Source organism: Mus caroli, chromosome 7 (genome assembly GCF_900094665.2).
Source record: "Mus caroli chromosome 7, CAROLI_EIJ_v1.1, whole genome shotgun sequence".
Lineage (NCBI taxonomy): Eukaryota > Metazoa > Chordata > Mammalia > Rodentia > Muridae > Mus > Mus caroli.
Genome location: NC_034576.1, coordinates 24,674,822 through 24,688,900, shown reverse-complemented (window position 1 = coordinate 24,688,900; position 14,079 = coordinate 24,674,822). Strand labels below are relative to the sequence as shown.

The window sequence follows — 14,079 nt, the reverse complement described above, 5'->3', positions numbered from 1 at the left end:
TGTTGAGTATAGCCTTTTGTAGAAGGATCTGATGGTGTTTTGGATTTCTTCAGGATCTGTTGTTATGTCTCCCTTTTCATTTCTGATTTTGTTCATTAGGATGCTTTCCCTGTGCCCTCTAGTGAGTCTGGCTAAGGGTTTATCTATCTTGTTGATTTTCTCAAAGAACCAACTCCTCATTTGGTTGATTCTTTGAATAGTTCTTGTTTCCACTTGGTTGATTTCCTGTCTTTTGTCTAATGGGGCTTCTGGGCATCCTAGTGTGCAACCTGCTCAAGCGGAAGGGCTACCATTGCACAGCCTAAAAGGAAGTCGGGCCCAGCCCTGGTGGAGGAGGCAGCGGGATTAATCCTGCCTATAGGACAGAAGATGCCAACAAGGACACCATTAGAGTCCTGATGTGCCTGATCACAGAGAAAGAGAATGCAGCGGCCCTGGAGGAGCTGTTGAAAGAATATCACAGCAAACAGCTCGTATAGACAAGCCACAGACTTGTACCCAGGCTGCTGCCAGCCTCACCCAGTATGCCCCACATCTGCCCGCATCACCACCACCTCCACACTGTGCAGGGCCTGGCCTCACTCTCTGGCACCTGTTGCTCCCGTTGTAGCCAGAAGTGGCCAGAGGTGCTGCTATCTCCTGAGGCAGCAGGTGCCACCACTCCTGCTCCCACCCTTCTGCCTACTGCATCCAGGGCTCCCAAGGTTAGTGCCAAGCCAGGACGTCAGCGAGAGATTACCAACTTGTCTGTAGGCAGGTTCCGTGTGGCTCGTATTCCTAAGCAGCGGACCAGTTCATTGTTATCTGAGGTGAAGACCATCACGGAGGCTGGGCCTTCAGAGGGTGATCTCCCTGACTCCCCACAGCCTGGTCTTCCCACCCCGACGCCCCCCCCCCCAGCAGCGGGCACTGCTAGGAAGTGGTGGGAGCCATACTAAGTGGTTGAAGCCCCCAGCAGAGAACAAGGCTGAGGAGAACCGCTATGTGGTCCGGCTAAGTGAAAGCAACCTGATCATCTGATGGGCTGTCTAGAATTAGACACTCTGCCCTGTCCTGGGAGGTTCTGAAGGCTTCCTGCAGAAGGGAGAGCTGCAGCTGGGACTAAGGACCAAGATGCAAAGGGCAAATCCTGGAGGTGGGACCATCTGCCCCACTGAGGAGGCATCCTGCGGCACAGCACAAGAGCAGGAAATCAAGAGCCCACCCTATCCCTGCAGCCCCGGTTACTTCCATGCCGGATGCTGTAACCCTGTGCCTGCCCTGAACACATCATAGGAGCCCTCTGTCCCTTAGAGGTCTGGTTTGGTGGAGGAGTGGTATCTGTACCTGGTCCCAAGCTTGTGCCTTGGGAACTAGCCACTCTTGCCCATGTCCTGGACCCTGGATGTGACTCCCTCTCTTCTGGTAGGCCCTATAAAGGGAAGGGGTAGCAAAGAGCCCTGTGCTGGTGGTAGAGTTCCTGGGTTCCAATCCTGAGCTTATCCCTAGGTACTGACTGTGACATTGGGGAGGAGAGCTCAGTTCCCAGGACCTCTCCAGCTCTTTGCAGATTCTGGGCTGAGTCCTGTTGTGGGGAGCTTGACTTTGCTACCCTCCCGTTAGTAGCCTGTTTTTGCTGCTTCCTGGGCCTTGGCCTTCATGGCTCCCATGGGACTGTCTATTATGGTGATGCCTTCAGAAGGGGCTTAATGCATGTGCCTGCCCCTACCCTGCTATTTTTAATGAAACTGAAAAATGACTTGACTTGGACAGGGCTCTCTAGTGCAGAGCCTCAATCCACCCTGCTGCTCTCAAGCTCTGGAGCTGTGGGAAGAGGAGACTGGCAGGCTAGGGAGTGCCTGTGGCCTGTAGTTTTCAATGCCCCTGTGGTACAGTATCTGCCTGAGTTTTGGGTAGCAGGGGTGACTGCCAATCCAGCCTGTCTTGGTCTCTGCTCTGGCTCAGTGCCTTGTTATTTATGTGGGGCTGTGCAGGTGCAGGGCCCACTGCCCATCCCATTTCTTTTTTAATGAAACCTGCTGTTGCCCTGCCCCTACATCTCCAGCTCCACACACTTGGGTAAAAAAAAAGGTGGAAATGTCGTCACAGGGTGCTTCCTTTCCCTGTATCCTCTCTGAAAACTGCTCACCTCCAGGGCCCTGCCAGGTATGCACACATCGTCCTCCCCCTCATTGGCACCTTCCTCTGAAACCAGGGAAACAGGCGGAGGTGGCTCCTCCCCACCGAGGTCCACAGAGGCCAGGTTCCCCAGCAGAAACACAGGCTAAGCCGTATGTGTGATTGTGTTCCCATAATCATTCCAAAAAGTTGTCTAAAAAAGGGTAAACTTAGTATTTTTAACCAAGTATATCCAGAATATTTTCATTGCAATATAAAATCATTATGAAAATTAAAAAAAAAAACTCACTATATATCATAGGCTGGCCTTCAACTCACAACCCACTGAGCACAGGAGCAACAAAAGCAGATGTTTTCCCGCCCTCAGAGCTTCTGGCTACTGAAGGAACCCAATTTAAAATTCTATTTGTCTTAAGAGTGTTTTAAATGAACAAACCTGAAGGACTGACCTGACCTATGGTAGAAAGAGAACGTCGAACAGATGGAACTGACTAGCAGCCGGGGCCTGGGGGTGTAGGGGCTGACAGACTGAGGAGCCCTGAGGAGCCCTAAGGAAGATACCGCAGCAGCCTCAACACAGAATGGACTGGGGCAGCCTCAGTGAGGCTCTGCGTGAACACAAGAGCATTTATCAGTAAGATTTGTCTTTCTTTTAATAGGCTGATTTTTCACAAACTTCCTGTCCTATCAGACCAAGCTACAGGGTTGGAAAGCTATTGCTCAATTTCAGCAAATATTTGTAGAGTTCTTTTATTGTGCCAGGCCCTACATGAGTTCAGAGAAAATGAAAATGAAGTCAGCAGCCCCTGTCCTTACACACCCCATCCAATCAACTCTATACTGTAACACATCCTTTGCACTCACCTGCTCTCTACCAGCCCAGTTTCTACCTCCCCTGAGAGACCCAGCTCAAGTTCTGCCTGATAAGGTGGTATATATGTCTATAAACCCAGTGCTCTGGAGTCTGAGGCAGGATCCCAAAAATCAAGGCTACCTTGGACTACTAAGATCTAGTGTCACAACACAAACAGAAACAAACAAACAAAGACGAGGAGGGGGGAGGCAAGGAGGAGGTAAGTGATGTAATTATAGTTTAACTAAAGTTTACATTTTAAAATGATTGTTAGCTAAAATATAAAAAGGTGTGTAATTGTATTATTACTACATTCATTTACACAGCCACCAATTCAAATTTATTTATGATAGTGGCACACAATCACGTTATTATTTATAATTCCTTTTAAAAGTTTCCAGGGCTATAAAGATGGTTCAATGGTTGAGAGTGCTTGCTGCCCTCCCAGAAGACCGAAGTTCAGTTCCCAGTACCCACACTGGGTAGCTCACAACTACTTGTAACTCTGGCTCCTGAAGATCTGAAGTTCCCTTTGCTTCCAACTTCTTTACAAATATGGCACACACCCAGGCACACACAAACATGTTAATACATACACACCCAGGCACACACAAACATGTTAATACATAAAACTAAATATTTTTAAACAATAGCACTCTAGAGAAACAGGTTAGTAATTAAGAGCCCTGGCTGTTTTTCAGAGGACCTGGACTTGATACCCTGAACCCACTTGGTGGCTCACAATGTCTGGAACTGCAGTCCCAAGGGATCTAATGCCCTCTTCTGGCCTCCTCAGGCACTGCATGATGTGATACACACAGGCAAAACACCTGTATACATAAACTAAAAAGAAAAAAAAATCTCAAAAATGTTTAAATTAAAAAAGCAAAAAAGCCACCCAGGTAGTGGTGGCACGCGCCTTTAATCCTAGCACTCAGGAGGCAGAGGCAGACAGATCTCTGAGTTCAAAGTCAGCCTGATCTATGGAGTGAGTTCCAGAACACAGAGAAACCCAGTCCTGGGAAAACAAAACAAAAACAACTTACCTAATCACCATTTCAGTCCCCAGTGAACCTCCACAACCTTAGAACGTTGACTGCACTTGTACCTCTAGGTTTATGAAGTATATGTCATTCCTTGATTACACATCTGCCTTCTGAAAATAGACTGACTTTAGAACTTTATAGAAAGAAACCACATTAGCAGTATCAGATCAAGACCAAGCTATCAATTTGAGGACAGTGTTCACTACCTAACACAACTCTCCAACATGCTAATGAACCAACAGAGAGAAAGAAATGACAAAAAAGAATTAAAAACTTGAGGAGGCAGAAGTGAAGTAGAAACTTAAGGGTTCTTTGGAAAGTCAGTTAGATGGTGTTTACTGGGCAAACATGTGAAAGAACATTTCATTAATGCGGATACAGGTGAATGGCCAAGTCAGACTCATGAAGGAATGTTTCACTGAAGCAGACACAGGAGAGAGGATGTTCTGCTAAAGTAAGTGATGAAGGATTCCTTGCTAATGACACGCATGTATTGGTCTGCTTTACACTGCAGTTGAGCTGCACTGGGACTCCACAGAAACACACCAAAAAACTTCTGGTGGTACACTGCAGTTTCTTGCCACTTCCCAGACTCAGACTGTTTGGATGTATGTGCTGAGGCAAAACACATGGAGGACATGTGGTGTTTGGAGGGGAGAAGTAGGACCTCATGGAGTGACAGAGACAGCTTGGCTTGCTGGTACAGCGAGCTGTGCAAAGCTTGTGGGTCTCAAGTCTTCACTAATCTTCACTTTCTTGAGAAAGGGAACTTCTGGTGTTCCTGCTGGTCCCTCCTCCTGACTCCGACCCAAGGCTGAGGCCTGGCTGTCTCTGCTAGGTCATGTCACTGCTGTTGCTAATCCAACCCTACCAAACTGGACTGCTGTTGTATCTGTCAGGTGTTTGCCAGTGGATCGAGCAGCCACTGCCTGCTAACCTGTGAACTGTACTGCTGATTTCCAGACAACACAGATGGAAGTTGCTCCAAAGAGCCTTTCTAAACAAGTTAACTCCCCCACATTCTTTCTTTCCCACTACCTCTGGTGAGTTGGATGGAGTATAAGGGAAGTTAAAGCGTTTAAGAAACATCATTAAAAATAAAGTTTGAGGCCGGGCGTGGTGGTGCACGCCTTTAATCCCAGCACTTAGGAGGCAGAGGCAGGCGGATTTCTGAGTTCGAGGCCAGCCTGGTCTACAGAGTGAGTTCCAGGACAGCCAGGACTATACAGAGAAACTCTGTCTCAAAAAACCTAAAAAAATAAATAAATAAAGTTTGAAAAAAATAAGGATGCACAGAAGTGTTAGGAATTCAAGTCATCCTGAGCTCCAGATTAAGACTTGATTTTTAAAAATCATTTTATCCAAATCAAAACAACGCTGCGGCTCCACCTTACACCTATCAGAATGGCTAAGATCAAAAACTCAAGCAACAGCACATGCTGGGGAAGACGTGGAGCAAGGGAAATACTTCTCCTTTGCTGGTGGGATTGCAAACTTCTACAACCACTCTGGAAATCAATCTGGCAGCTTCTCAAAGTTTTTAAATAGTTCTACCTCAAGACCCAGCTATACCACTCCTGGACATTTACCCAAAAGATGCTCCACCACATCACAACGACACTTACTCAGCTGTGTTCATGGCAGCTTTATTTGTAAAAGCCAGAAATTGGAAACGACCTAGCTGTCCCTCAACTGATGAATGGATAGAGAAAATGTGGTTCATTTACACAATGGAACACTATTCAGCTATTAAAAACAAGAACATCAAGAATTTTGCAGGCAAATAGATAGAACTAGAAAATATCATCCTAACTGAAATAACCCAGACCCAAAAGAACATGCATGGTATGAAGTAGATATTAGCCATAAAGTACAGAATACAACCACACTACAATCCACAGACCCAAAGAAGCCAAAGAACAAGAAGGACCCAAGGGAAGATGCTTGGATCTTACTCAGAAGGGAAAATAAAAGACATTGGAGGTGGATGGATGGAGGGAGCTGGGTGGGAGAGGGAGTGGGGAGGGAAATGGAGTGGGAGATCAGATGTAGGGAGAGCTGAGGAGAGAGAACAGCTGGCAGACAGGGGGTGGCTCTAGGATGTGACAGAGATCTGGGACAGAGGGCCCCAAGGAGTCTATGGGGGTGACTCTAGCTGAGACTCCTGGCAGTGGGGGATATGGAGCCTGAAGTGGCCACCTCCAGTAACCAGGCAGGACTCTCAGTGGAGGGATAAGGACACCAACCCACCCACTAAATCTTCCACCCAAAATGTGTCCTGTCTACAAGATGTGCAGTGATAAAAATGATGCAGAGACAGAGGGAATGGCCAACCAATGACTGGCCCAACTTGAGCCCATCCCATTGGCAAGAACCAATCTTTAACACTATTAAAATACTCTGCTATGCATGCAGACAGGAACCTAGTGTAGCTGTTCTCTGAAAGGCTCCATCCAGCAGCAGGTGGAAACAGATGCAGAGACCCAAAGCCAAACATTAGACAGACCTTGGGGAGTCTTGTGGAAGATTTGGGGGAAGGATTGAGGGACCTGAGGGGTCTAGGAAGACCAACAGAGTCAACTAACCTGGGCCCTTGGAGGTTCCTAGAGACTGAAGCACCAACCAAAGAACAAGCATAGGTTGGACGTAGGCCCCCAGCACATACGTAGTAGATGTGCAGTTTGGTCTGTATGCAAGCCCTCCCTCAATAACTGAAGTGGGGGCTGACCCTGACTCTGTTGCCTGCCTGTGGATCTCACTCCCTTAACTGAACTATCTTGTCTGGTCTCAGTGGGAAAGGATGGGCCTAGTCCTGCAGTGACTTGATGTGCCAGGGTGAGTGATACCCAGGGGAATCCTCCCCCTTCTCAGAGGAGAAGGGAAAGGGAGAATGGGGGGAAGGGGCTGTGTGAGGGGGTCCTGGAGGAGAGGGCTGCAATAAGATATAAAGTAAATAAATTAATAATGAAAATTTTGTTTATCAATTCACTTCTTTTGAAGGAATGATTCATATATCCTCTCATTCCTGGAGGCTTCTAGAAAAGACTTTCGTATTCACTGTCCCTTTGGCCCCAACCAATGTCACCCAACACTCAAGTTCATCAATCCCTATTGCTTTGGCACAGTCTTAAAGTCCCTCAAATAGACACCAAATTCAGTGCTGATGTTCCAACATTGTTATACTTTGGATCTTCAGTGCTTCCCAAAGGCCCATGAGATAAAGGCTAGGTAGCCAGCCTATGGGAGATCAGAAGAACCTCTAGGAGACAGAGTTCAGGAGAAAACAGTTATGTCATAGTGGCGTACACACCCTTAAATGAACTATTAGGATTATGGTTCTTGCTATCTTCTTTGCTTCCTGGATGCGCAAAGTGAGCAGTTTCCTCCACTATGCACTCTCTCCATGATGTATCTCAGCACAGGCTCCAAAGTGACAGGGCAGACGGGCCATGAAATAACACCTCTAAGACTGCAAGTTTCAGAAATAACTCCCCTCTCTTGTGAGCTGGCTGGCACAATCACCTTTAATGTTGACTGTGGCCATTATCAGCTTTCTCCTTTTGCCTTGAGCCAAGAACTCCACCAACCTGGACCAACACAGTTCAAGAATCCCTTTTGGCCTATAGTTCATATATTCCTGGACCTGAAGCTCTGGTGATCTTGCACGCACACACACACACACACACCCCGTGTCCTGTAACTTGGAGCAACTAAACCACAGCCAACTTCCTGATGAACAAAAGGAGGCTTTGTTTTCCCCACTGCTCCAGGAAAGAGTTTGGAGGCAAAGATAACTGCCTCTGATTTTATTTGTGCATTGTTGCTGGTTTGTTTTTATTTGCTATTTATGGTGCTGAGAATCAAACCTGGAGCCTTGTTCATTTCAGTCAAGCATCTTATCTCTAAGCTACATCCCTAGCCCTTCGTTCTTCATTACATTTATTTAAGGATGAGGGGAGTGTGCATGCACCAAATGACTATAGCAGTCAAAGGACAATGCACTGATTTCTCTACTTCCTGTGAACAGTGGGGATTGAAGTTAGATCATCAGCTCACTTGCCAGGCAGCCACTAGCCCTTCATTTTTGTTTTTCTTTCTTTGTTAAGAGAGAGAGAGAGAGAGAGAAAGAGAGAGAGAGAATTGAAGAGGGGGGGAGGGGAGGGGAGGGGAGGGGAAACTCAAAGCCTTCTTCAGCTCCAGTGCTGGCACACACCAGCACACCCAAAGTGAACGTCTTCTTAACTGAACTCTGCTTCCCTTGTGAGTGGCTAGGGAACTGGATGAATCTGTCAACAGTGTGAGGACAGGACAACTGTCCAGGCAGTAGCACTTCCATCTACTGTGCTGGCAATCACAAGTGGGTGGAGAGAGGAAGCGCAGCTGTCAGCCTCTCTTTGTCAGCCTGCAGTGCCTCGGTTTTGCTCTAAACAGCCAAAAGGTACAAGGAAACTCAAGTGAGAAAAAAGCTTAGAGAATGAAACCCCCCTCAGTGGGGGAGGAGTCAAGCACACACACACACACACACACACACACACACACACACACACACCCGCCAAGGTGTCAGTCATTTGTTCCTTTCTCTGGAGTGTGGTTTCTTTTGTTTGGCCAGTTTTACCTCCCACATTCCTGTAAAGACCTGGTCCAATCTGGTACTAAACTGACCAGCACCGCCTTCCTGCTCTTGATTTCCCAAGGGTGTTCTGGTGTAGGATTAAATTGTAGACACTACTCCACCTGAGCAGTTACAAGAAATCAGAAGCCTCTAACTGGTGACAATCCACACAGCCTTTAAGAACCAACAGACAGCCACAATGAAGCTTCTAGCCTCTCCCTTCCTTCTGTTGCTTCCAGTGATGCTCATGTCCATGGTCTTCAGCAGCCCGAATCCAGGTAAATACAATGAAATGATATTCTCTCTTTTCCTTCTCTCCCTCCCTTCCTCTTTACTTCATCTGTCCTTCCTCCCTTCTATTTTTCTCTCCCTTGAGACAGGCTCTTGATATGTAGTCAGGCTGACCGGAAACTTGGACTCTTCCGACCTCAGTGTCCAGGGTCCCAGCATTATAGGTGTGTTACCATACCTGGCTCAAGATTAATTTCTACCTCACCAGAACCATGCGCACACCAAAGATTAATTTGATTTTGTGGGGAAGAAATAGGGTAGAAAACATGGCAAACCCAACAACAAGTGCATTAAAATATTCTTTTAGCAACAAGTTGGGGTAATTAAGTTAGTCTTTCTCGGTACCAGAATCCTCACTAGCAAAAGAAAGGACCCTATTTATTATCCCAAAGGACTCTGTAAGCTTTAAGGCACATTCCCAACATGTCTGCAACTGTAGCTGGAAACACACACACAAGTGTACACAAAGCCCAGCCAAGATCCACTTCCCTGACCTTCCCAACCTCTCCTGGAAAAGTCACAGATTTTCTCAGGGCTCAACTCGGGGTGGGAGGCTTGTGGTGGAAGGCAAAGAAATGAGGAGTCCTATAACTTATGCCGAGTAAGCTCGTGATGATACAAACCAGGTCAGTCCTATTAGCAGGCAGTAGTCATGCAGGCATTGTAGTCATCCCGGGCTTGGTTGAATGGTCTGTCCCTTTTGAAGCAGACTTGGTAGAGGTTCTGAATCTGTTCTAGTCTTCACCACAGCCAGTGTTTCCCAGCTCTTCACAGAGCCACCACACAGAAGCAAGATCATCTCTACCCATGTACCTTTCTCCTGTGGGTGAGGTACTCTGTGGCACACTCAGCATCATGTGATCCTAAATCCAGGATCACCTGCCTCTGGCAATGTCCAACTTCTCTCCTTTGTAGAAAAAGTTCTCTGAGTTCTTCAGTCCTGGGGCCCATAGCGGCCACTCTGGAAGGGAAGGCTTCTCTATCACTATGTGGGCACCAGGGCTAGAGTCCTCCCCATGAACTCAAAGCTCTAGTCACAACACACCTTTCCAGTCCACTTGCTTTCACTCACAAAGATGCACTTATGCTCCAACCATACTAGACTGCTGATCCCCAACAGATCCTGTGTTTTCAAACCAGCTCAACTTTACTCATACATCTAATTCAAAGGCTAACACCTGGGCTGGTGAGATGGCTCAGTGGGTAAGAGCACCCGACTGCTCTTCCAAAGGTCCGGAGTTCAAATCCCAGCAACCACATGGTGGCTCACAACCATCGGACTCCCTCTTCTGGAGTGTCTGAAGACAGCTACAGTGTACTTACATATAATCAATAAATAAATCTTTAAAAAAAAAAGAAAAAGGCTAACACCTTTCCACTCCTCTGCTCTCCACGCTGACTATGCACAGCTCAGTCAGGACTCTTTGTACATCACGGTCTGTCTCACACTGTAAGGGGCACCTCTTCTACCTCTCCTGCCCTGCAGACTGTAACCTTAACCACCTTGGGGGTACAAACTGATGCATTGTTCCCATAATCTTCACACTATCCCACATAACAATCAATATTAGCTAAGTGCTCAGGTTTCTAAGTTCAAAATGATTCACTTCTATGACTCATATGCCGAGGTATGATGGTGGTATTTTTTCTTGTTGTTGCTAGTGTGTATATATGTGGATTGGGGGGTGGAGGGATGGTGGTGCCCATGCATGCTAACCAAGCAGTGTGTCACTGAATTACAGCCATGCCTCTATTTTTTGTTTGTTTGTTTTTCTGAGAAAATCTGTGACTTTTCCAGGAGAGGTTGGGAAGGTCTGGGAAGTGGATCTTGGCTGGACTGTGTGTACACTTGTGTGTATGTTGCCATTTACAGTTGCAGACACACAAGGTCTTTCTGTGTAGCTCTGGCTGTCCTGGAACTTGCTCTGTAGACCAGGTTGGCATTGAATTCAGACGTATCCACCTGCTTCTGCCTCCCGAGTGCTGGGACTGAAGGTGTGCACGGCCACCATCACCACCTGCCTGCCCCTATTTTGGTTGATACATGACCTTTATTATTTCCCAGACTGCCCTAAACTTGTGATCTTCTTGCTTCCACCTCCCAAATAGCTGGGATTACAGGACCAAATTTACTACTTAAGTGTGGTGGTGAGCAATGCTTTGCTGTGTGGGCCTCTACCCACTAATCACCAATAGTAAACCTCCAGTTAAGAAAGCTAAAAAAATGAACGCCAGGGCCAGGAAACAGAAGTGGGTGGGTTGGGGAGCAGGGCGGGGGAAGGGTACAGGGGGCTTTGGGGATAGCATTTGAAATGTAAATGAAGAAAATATCTAATAAAAAATGTCTTTAAAAAAAAAGAAGGCTAAAAAATATCAGCCAGTCACTGGTCAATGTTCCCTGCAAAGGGACCACTCCAAGTTAATAAACACAGCTTGACAGCAACATTTACACACCACTCCACATTTAGACTCCCCAAATTCTTACACTATGTATTGAAGTCAAGACTTTGTTGCCTCTGCCACTTGCTTTGCAAACTTGCTAAGTTACTTAACTTCTTTGAGCCTCCAGATGGCACTGTCACAAACAACATGAACTAGGTGGTGGTCCAGAGCTTTTCTAGCCAACAAAGTTTCACAATGTTCACATACATCTGAACCATTTAGTTGCCAGAGGAAATGACCTATACATAATTTCCAAATCAATTCTGAAAATAAAATTTATCTTACAAGCTAGAGTGCTCTGGCTCAGTGGTTGACCTGGCTGCTTTTCTAAAAAGACCTTGGTTTGATTCTCATCACCCATGTCTGTAAGTTCACTTCCAAGGGATCTGATGCCCTCTTATGGTCTCTGTGGGTACTGTATAAATTTGGTGCACTGGTATACATGCAGGCAAAACATCCATACACATTGTTTTTTAATCTGATCTTACTTTACCTTCTAATCTTAAAAGAGAAGGAAAAAAGAAATACATGAGAATATATAATATTATGGATAAATTACTTATAATAATAGATTATTCACTATTTCTAATATAATAGCTGACATGTATTAGTAAATCCTGTGCTGCAGGCACTGTTTTCAGTGTTATAATGAATATAGTTACCTCATTTTGTCCTCACAAATATCTAATGTAATGGGAGTTGGAGATAGTTCTGCAGTTAAGAGCACCAGCTGCTCTTGCATAGGACCTGGGTTCAGTTCACAGCAGATGTATTTGGCAGCTCATAACTGCCTATAACTCCAACTCCAGGGAATTTTAAGATTTATTTACTATATATACAGTGTTCTGCCTACACACCAGAAAAGGGCACCAAATCTCACTCAGATGGTTGTGAGCCACCATGTAGGTGCTGGGAATTGAACTCAGGACCTCCAGAAGAGTAACCAGTGCTCTTAACCTTTGAGTGAGCTCTCTAACCCATAAATAAATGTTTTTAACCTAATGTACTTTGTTTTTCTTTAAGATTTATATATGTATGTATGTATGTATGTATTTAATATATATGAGTACAACATTGATCTCTTCAGACACACCAGAAGAGGGCATCGGATCCCATTACAGATGGTTGTGAGCCACCATGTGGTTGCTGGAAATTGAACTCAGGACCTCTGGAAGAGCAGTCAGTGCTCTTAACCGTTGAGCCAACTCTCCAGCTCCGTATTTTGTTATTTTTAACTTTTAATTTTTCATGTTTTTAAAACATTATGAAGAGTTTCAATTATAGCTTTCACATATTTTTTCAAATAACTTTTCACGTTTTTAGTTAGTTTGTTTGTTTGTTTGTTTGTTTACTTATTGGGAGTCCATGGTGCATGAAGTGTGTAGGTCAGAGGTCAACTTTTAGGAGTTGGTTCTTGCCTTCTATCATGTGGGTCTTGGAGTTGAATCTAGGGAGTCAGACCTGGCTAGTAGGCATCTCTAACCACTGAGCAATATCATAACCCTCATTTACATTTTACCACAATACCATGATAAAAACTGGGATTTTTTTTTAAATTAGAAAAAGAGTTGCCATGTGGTAGAGGCCCACAACTTCAATCCCAGCGCTCAGGAGGCAAAGGCATGTAGATCTGTGAGTTCAAGACCAGCCTGGTCTACAGAGTTAGTTCTAGGACAGCCAGAGCTACACAGAGAAACCTTGTCTTTGGGAGGAAAAAAAAAGAGAGAGAGAGGTTGGTGGCAAGATGATTCACCAGGTAAAAACCTTTGTTTTGCCAAGACTGGCACCTGATTTTGATTCCCAGGGCCACATTGTGGAAGGAGAACAAACTCCTGAAAGTTGTCCTCTGACCTCTACATATGCACTATCACACACACACACACACACACACACACACACACACACACTGAATAAATAAATAATACAATTGTAAATTAAAAAACAATGAAAACCACAGCAGGAGAGATAGCTCAGTGGTTTTTGTTTTATTTGGTTTTTTTTTTGGTTTGGTTTGGTTTGGTTTGGTGTTTGGTTTTTGGTTTTTGGAGACAGGGTTTCTCTGTGTAGCCCTGGCTGACCTGGAACTCACTTTGTAGATCAGGCTGGCCTCGAACTCAGAAATCTGCCTGCCTCTGCCTCCCAAGTGCTGGGATTAAAGGCATGTGCCACCACGCCTGGCTCAAATCTAATTTTCTTATTGGAGAACATCACAAAATCTCATTTTGGCTTAATTACTATTCTCAGAACCCTATTCTCCAAATATGCCCATTCTGAGGTAGTAGAGGTTAGATCTTCAATACATTAATTTGGGAGGATAGAGTTCAGTACACAACAGATTTCAAGTTGTTAATTATACAAGAATAATTCAAGCCTAGTTAGTACTCATCTGTAATCCCAGCAATGGGGAGTCAGTGTTAGAGAGATTGCTGGAAGTTCAAAGGCAGTGTAGACTACATAGCAAGATACTTTGCCATCCAAAAAAAAGAGCTAGGCAGGTAGAGGTGGAAGCTGGGGAATTGAGAGTTCAAGACTAATCCACGATATATGGAGACCCAAAATGAGGCTTTTGTGATGTTGTCTAATAAGAAAATTAGATTTGAACATACAAAAAAAAGACCTGCCTTTAATCCCAGCACTCGGGAGGCAGAGGCAGGCGGATTTCTGAGTTCGAGGCCAGCCTGGTCTACAAAGTGAATGCCAGGACAGCCAGGGCTATA

The 14,079-nt window shown here is 45.4% G+C and overlaps 1 protein-coding gene and 1 pseudogene across 1 annotated transcript in view; both read left to right on the top strand.

Moving 5' to 3' along the window:
* The window catches only part of LOC110298159, a 3,584-nt pseudogene extending 2,564 nt beyond the window's left edge, over positions 1-1,020 (top strand).
* A 7,682-nt stretch (positions 1,021-8,702) lies between these two features.
* The window catches only part of Cxcl17 (C-X-C motif chemokine ligand 17), a 10,367-nt gene continuing 4,990 nt past the window's right edge, over positions 8,703-14,079 (top strand). The window contains exon 1 of the mRNA XM_021167214.2: positions 8,703-8,907. Within this exon, the coding sequence (XP_021022873.1) occupies positions 8,829-8,907 (79 nt within the window). The 5' untranslated portion in view covers positions 8,703-8,828. The remainder of the gene's footprint in view (positions 8,908-14,079) is intronic.